At 38.1% G+C, this 7,408-nt stretch overlaps 1 protein-coding gene across 2 annotated transcripts in view; it reads left to right on the forward strand.

Moving 5' to 3' along the window:
* LOC109838827 (poly(U)-specific endoribonuclease-B) overlaps window positions 6,685-7,408 on the forward strand; it is a 4,712-nt gene continuing 3,988 nt past the window's right edge. For both annotated transcript variants that reach the window (XM_020407250.1, XM_020407251.1), the window contains exons 1-3: window positions 6,685-7,004; window positions 7,127-7,183; window positions 7,274-7,357. In XM_020407250.1, coding sequence (XP_020262839.1) covers window positions 6,882-7,004; window positions 7,127-7,183; window positions 7,274-7,357 — 264 coding nt within the window. In that variant the 5' untranslated portion in view covers window positions 6,685-6,881. The remainder of the gene's footprint in view (window positions 7,005-7,126; window positions 7,184-7,273; window positions 7,358-7,408) is intronic.

Below are 7,408 nucleotides of genomic sequence, written 5' to 3' on the forward strand. Positions count from 1 at the left end.
TCTTAATAGTTCGAGTTACTATTTTTAATATTTAATAGACAGAGAAGTTGTGATAATATTTATTTGTTTACCTACGGGACACTACCAGGTGTCAGAAAGATAAGAATGAGATTGCTAGCTAAAAAAAAATTTACCAAACATATCATTTCCTTCTATTTTTTTTTAAATTTGGTAACTAAAATTTGGGCACTTATAGATTTGTATAAAATATACTTAGAAAGAAAGTCAACCCATGTGCGCCTTCAACCATGCACATGTCATACGTCCTTAAGGACTAGTTCATACGGTTAGAATCATCGCCCTTATAGATCATTACTCCTTTGGTAACAACATAAAGAATCGTGTATGATAAGATGAAATCTCATAATCGACACAAAAATTACATGTTAATTTTTGTACAATTTAGTTTTAGACGAATAGTTAAATTTTACACAATAATACTGAATAGCTGTTAAAGAAGTACACATGTTAAAAAAAGTCGATGAAGAAAAATACCGACGTGATGAAGAAAAATACCGACGTGTCAAGCTGTGGAGAGGATAAAGTCGTTTGGTTTTCTTTTAGAATATACACTTTTAATGACTATATTCTGAGATTTAAGAGTTTAAAAAAAAGTTTCTCTAGTAAAAATAGATATTATTTTGAAATAGAATCAAGTCCCCAAAAATATGAAGATTAAAAAAAGTTTCTCTAGTAAAAATAGATATTATTTTGAAATAGAATCAAGTCCCCAAAAATATGAAGATTAAAGATGAAAGGAAAAGAAAATAAAAATTTTATTTTGAAATAGAATCAAGTCCCCAAAAATATGAAGATTAAAGATGAAAGGAAAAGAAAATAAAAATTGAAATGAATAAATCAAAATAAAAGGACAAATTTTCAAAACAGTCCTCTTTGGACTTTTACTCTAAAAAAACCTATTTCGAACTTATTTTCAAAAACCGACCTGGTTTTACCCCTGGCGCTGAAACCAGGTTGATTTTTGAAAATATTTTTTCAAATACCCTTAGCGCTAAAACCAGGTCGATTTTTAAAAATATTTTTTTAAAAATTTCACGGGAGTTCACACTTTACGGGAGTTGAACTCCCGTGAAGTTTAGTAGATTTTTAACTAATTGCTAAAACTTCACGAGAGTTCAACTCCCATGAAGTTTTATTGCTTAAAACAAACGTCACGGGAGTTCAACTCCCGTGAAGTTTGTTACAGTGCAAAAACTCCCCGGGAGTTCAACTCCCGTGGAGTTTCAGTCAAATTTTTCAGAGAATCGCTTTCTGAAAAATTAAGCTTGTAACTCCATAGGAGTTGAACTCCCGTGGAGTTTGGCCACGCCTATATAAGGCACAGACCCGTGAACTCATTCCCAAACCACTCTCATCCCTTCCCCACCCTAAATCCTAGACCCTCTCTCCCTCGTCCCCTATCGTCGCCGCCCTCAGCCCCCCATCGCCGCCGCCCCTAGTACCCACCACCGGAGTTGATCGCTCTCGCCGTCGTCGTCGTCGGAGTTCACCGGAAATTAGGGCATCTACAAATTGAAGGTAAAATCTTTTTAAAAAATTTTCTCCTAATTTCTTGTATATTCTCACTATTTCATGGTGATTACACGTAAAAAATTAGATTTTAGAAATTAATTGTGAATTATTTATGATTTTTGTGAAGAAAAATTAAATAATTTTGTGGATTTAGAAGGGAAATTATCAAAAATATAAAAGTTAGTGTTACTACATATGTTTGACATCGATATATGAATTTGGTTAAAATTATGGATGACTAAAATTGATATAGGACTTAATGGTAAGTAACATTTTTTAAAGTTTTTTTTCATGTAGTATTGATCTTGAATTTTTTACTCTTCAGAGGTAATGATGAATGATCGAATCGTAATTCTTTGTTCATATGATGGGAAGATTAACTATCTCGAAAATAATATGCCCGTTTATGAAGGATGTGTGACGAGACCGTTGTTTATAACAAAATCGTGTACTTTCGATGAATTGGTTAATGAATTACACAAACTTACATTAACCAACTCACGTGAGTATCACCTCAATGTTATTTACAATTATTCTATTGTGGGGAACAGAACAAGCGGCATTCAAATATCAAGTGATTATGATATGGGTCTCATTGAAATGTTACACGACGAGAAGCGTTCGGTCGAATTGTTTATTGAAAAACATCAGAGGAATTTGGCAAATTGTTGAATCACGACGGAATGTACTCCCGCATGTTGGAGGACCTTGAAGTTGACTCTGTCGGCTTTTTTTTCCGCAATAAGATGAATGTTGGACACAATCATAATACATGAGCGGTCCTTCATTTGTGGGCACTTCAAATGCTTTCGATACTAATACAGCCCATCAAGAAGATAATGCAAGTTTCGAATCCGAGAATGATGATGAAGAGGACAGTTTACAAATTAATAGCATGACGTTGATAGATCGTGATGAAGGAGACAACCAACACATTGACGGATGTTATACTAATAATGAGTATGTCGTCTTAGAGGATCCGCTGCCCGATGAACTTCAAGGAGAAGAATGGATTGATAACTCCATGATGAAAAGTGTTCATATTGGCACTAATAGCGGTGATGATACACAGGACGATGACTTCTCATTCATGAAGGGGGACCTTTTGGAAAGTAAGGAGAAATTGATCCATGCGCTTCGCTCGTATGCCATTGTAAAAAATATCAAGTTTAGGCCAACAAAAAATAACATAACAAGCTATAATGTGGTTTTTTTTATCGCAAAGATGGCGAAGACGAAGATAATAGTGGACACCATGACGGCAATGTGAAATGTCCTTGGAAGCTTAATTCACGCTCGGGTGTAAGAGTAGACAATTATTTTAAAATCACGGCATACAACGGACTCCACACATGTAGCAATCCTCGATTAGAGATGAATAACAAGCATGCGTTCTCTATTTTTATATATCGATTGATTTTACCGCATCTAAGGGAGGATCTTGATCTAAGGCCGAAAGATATTCGTCTTTTAGTGCATAAAGCGACCAACTTGGATGTATCATATAACAAGTGTTGGAATGCTAAGAGGAAGACGATGATAAAAATATTCGGGGATTAGGACAAATCTTATGAGATCTTACCACATTATCTTGAAGCACTCAAAAGAGAAAATCATGGGACTGTCTTTGAAGTATCATCATACCCTGTTGATGGCGGAGAATGACGGTTCACAAGTGTATTTTGGGCATTTGGGCTTTGTATTGAGGGGTTTTAATATTGTCGTCCTCTTCTTAGCATTAATGGCACCCACTTATACGGTAAGTACAAAAGCGTTTTGTTTGTTGCAGCCGGAGTTGACGCGGATGGCGGGTTGTTTCCTTTGGCGTTTTGTAGTGGTTAATGTTGAAAACACAAAGAATTGGGCATGGTTTTTTGCATGCATTAGATATCATATCTCTAGTATGACGACGCAACCGATTACATTCATATCTGATAGGATGAAAGGAATTCTAAAAGCACTCCAATATCACATAGAGAAAGTCGCTCTTACAAAGTTAATATGTTAGTGGATCACTCATATACGTGCACTTGTAATGTACCGCAACTACAATGGATTCCTTGTTCATATGTTGTCGCGGCTTGCTCTGATCTACAGGGTGGTGCGAGGATTTCACATTATGAATTCGTCACGGCTTGATATTCTACTTACAACTATCAACAGTATGGATGATAGTATGGATTAGAAATAGTATGGATGATGGTCATGAAGGAATTAGGAGGAGAAATAAGTGCAGTAGATGCGATCAACCGAGCCACAACAAAAACAGTTGTCCAGCTATGATTAGGCATTGATTTGTAATATGTAGCGTTTTGCACTATGTTTGTTCCCATATAACATTCGTAATTATAATTTGTAGCGTTTCGTACGATGTTTGGGATCTAATTTTAATGTTTGATTTCAAATTATTCCTTGTTCACATTGAATATTCGTTTGTTGTAATATATTTTTTATATATGACTAAGTCAGCCATTCGACTGAAATATCTAACACATTGTACATTGTCTTCTAATATTTTAATCTTAGATATATTCATTATGGATCCGGGACCGATACATCCCAACGTTTTGTACCTCCAGACAAGTCATTGTTCAGACAATATTGGCTCAGGACATGTAAAACGTTTTTGGTATATATATTTCTTAGCATTGGCACTAATTTTAATTTTTCTCAATATATTTAATCAATTTTGTTTGACGTGCAGCCGTACCAGACATCACCATGGTCGATCATTCCCAGAGTCATTCGGCTTGGGTCATTGAGGATGAGAGAGTACTACAGCTGATAGCTCAGACCGGGTTCCAGGAGTGCGATATATTAGGCTTGATTGACCGCTTATCACTGCACCGATTGAGAGGTGGAGGCCAGAGACCAACACCATTCACATGCATATATGGGAGTGTACCATCACCTTACAGGACGTAGCCATCATACTTAGGCTCTGCATCGATGGTCCGATACTTACAGGCATCGATGACCATAATTGGGCTGAGGTATGTGCTAGGCTTCTTGGTCAGGTTCCCGACTTGAGGAGTGGTGCGATGAAGCTATCTTGGCTTCGTCAGACATTTCAGGGAGATATACCAGCAGATGCCTCCATTGAGACGCTTCAGTTTCATGCTCGTGCGTACATATTGCACATGATAGGATACATGCTATTTCCTGATGCGAGCAAGACTCTTGTACATGCACGATGGCTGCCACTGCTGGAGGATTTTGGTGTATGCGGCGCACTACTGTGGGGCGGTGCGGTGTTGGCATACTTGTATAGAGAACTGAGTAGAGTATCCTTAATGCAGAATAAAGAATTCAAGGGATGCTGCACGTTGATCCAGATTTGGTCATAGGAGCGCATTCATGTTGGCAGCCCGACTTTGCTTGTGCACCGTGACTTACAGAGATAGTTTCCTTTGGCATACATGTATAATTGTCCATACAATTTTATTCAACTGAATTTAAACTCATATATTCTTTACGCCAAATAGGTATAATGTGCGGTACGCTAACTACAAATCAGCGACGCGACATCGTGAGTTTTGCCGAAATGAGCTAGATGGCCTCTAACACGAACATGTAAATATAAAACTCGATTCGTTATGAATATTATAGTTTTGTTATTGATATTGATAAATGTTTTATCTTATTTTAGTTCAAGTGGAGACCCTATTCACTGCCGGAGCTTGATATGCATACTCTTGCACCTATCTGTCGAGATAGTCCCGACTTGTAGAGAGCCAGAGTTCCATTGATCTGTTGGGAGATTGTGGAGATGCATGCCCCCGACCGTGTGCTATGGCAATTTTTGCTCTCTCAGCATGTGCCAAAGCCTATCGAGCAGATCGATCGTCGGCGATGACCTACATCGCACTGTACCGATTGGGCCGTAGTTCGTGCGGCCTACATAGACAGGTGGACTCACAGGTGGGATTTCATACAGGATACAAGAGACACAGCTGTTGACTATACCATGTATATGCGTTGGTATTGGGACATCACACGTAGATGAATTACGCGTGACCCACAGCCATCACCTGGACACATGCCACGCCCACCGACAGATAATTACATCCATAGTGGGATGATCGAGAGATTATGTAAGTTTCTAAGCTAAATTATAACATTTTTTATTGATATAGTACTTAATAAATTGTTTATCTCGTAGGTCCGTGCTTTTGATAGCATTGAAGCTGATATTGATGCACACATGCCTGAGATTCAGGATTCGATGGCGTTGGATCAAGAAGACAATAGCACATGTGTTTCATAAGACTCACGTCGACGAGTTTGCAGGCCGTGAGAACATGTCTCGATCATTTGGGCAAGCGTATACGCGACGACGACGGCCACGTGACGATGAAGCCGACACTTCGCATGCTGATGGAGCCGGTGCTTCTCAACCTCATACACAACCGGATACTCAGATAACCGAGGCTCATCAACAGGAACGCAGGGGGCGGGGAAGAGTGAGGGGGAGGGGAAGAGAGGGAGAGGAAGGAGAGGAGCTATTTTGTGTTGTATGTGAGCTTATTTGGTTAAAATTTGTAACTTTTATGAATTTTTAATACTATACTTTTGTGGATCAATTATTGTTTATATATGTACTCTTTGTGAGTATTGTTTGATTCGTGTTTAATTCATGGTTGAATTATGTATATATTGTTGTAATTCAGTGTATATGAGATTAATTATTGTTAACATGTAAATATAACGTATATGAGTTACGTTACGTATATACAGAATGTGCATAGACTGTTGCGCATGTTTTGTAAAACCTTCAACTCCACAGGAGTTCAACTCCCGTGGAGTTACAAGCTTAATTTTTCAGAGAGAGATTCTCTGCAAAATTTGACTGAAACTCCACGGGAGTTGAACTCCCGTGGAGTTTTTGCACTGTAACAAACTTCACAGGAGTTGAAATCTCGTGAAGTTTTTAGCAGTTAGTTAAAAATATGCTAAACTTCACGGAGTTCAACTCCCGTGAAGTTTTGAAAAAATATTTTCAAAAACCGACTTGGTTTCAGCGCCAGGACTGAAACCAGGTCGGTTTTTTGAAAATAAATTCGAAATATGTCTTTTTTTGAGAATAAAAGACTGAAGATGGCTGTTTTGAAAATTTGTCCCAAAATAAAATATAGGTGTGCCTTCTTTACCCGCCAGAGTCCCACGCGGCCCCTTCCCTTTCCATCTATCTGCGTCTACACTCCTCAACTACCTCCATTATTAAATTCATGGTTAAAAACCCCACCTTTATTATTAAAACCAGGCAGCCTCAATCCCACAAAGCTCTCATCTTTTTCCCTCACTCCGTTGAATAAAACAACACCAACCAAACAGAGTGAGAGAGATTCATGGAGGATCTAGTCCATGGCTTGATCAATGTAGCTTTAGGCAGAGATGGAGGTCGCCGTGATGGCGACAGAGCTCAGGACTCCCCTGCCATTGACCAGGCCTCTAGATCCACTTGGGCTGAGGTCTCTCATCATCCAATTCTGTTTTTTTTTTTTATTTTTTTAATGTTATTTATTATTATTATTATTATTATAAACTATGATTTCCTTCAACTTAACTTGTCTGGGGTTTCTTGTTGTTTCAGGTGGTTTCCAGTGGGCAAGATGAAAATGAGGAAAGCTTTAGTGGATATTCGAGAAAGGTAGCTCCTTTTGATGGAATGGTGGGCCAAAAGTTTGGATTTTTATGGTACTAAATTTATGGGTTTGATTTGGGATTTTTTTTTTCAAAGGAAGGAGGTGAAGGGACAACCGATGGAGGTTGGGAGACTGTTGGGCACAAGAAAGAGCGTCATCCATCAAGAAGATCTGAAGAGGTTATTACTTCTTCTATTTTTTTTTCTTTTTTTTTCTTTTTCTAGTACTGT

This window comes from Asparagus officinalis, chromosome 4, assembly GCF_001876935.1.
Source record: "Asparagus officinalis chromosome 4, Aspof.V1, whole genome shotgun sequence".
Taxonomy (NCBI): Eukaryota; Viridiplantae; Streptophyta; class Magnoliopsida; order Asparagales; family Asparagaceae; genus Asparagus; species Asparagus officinalis.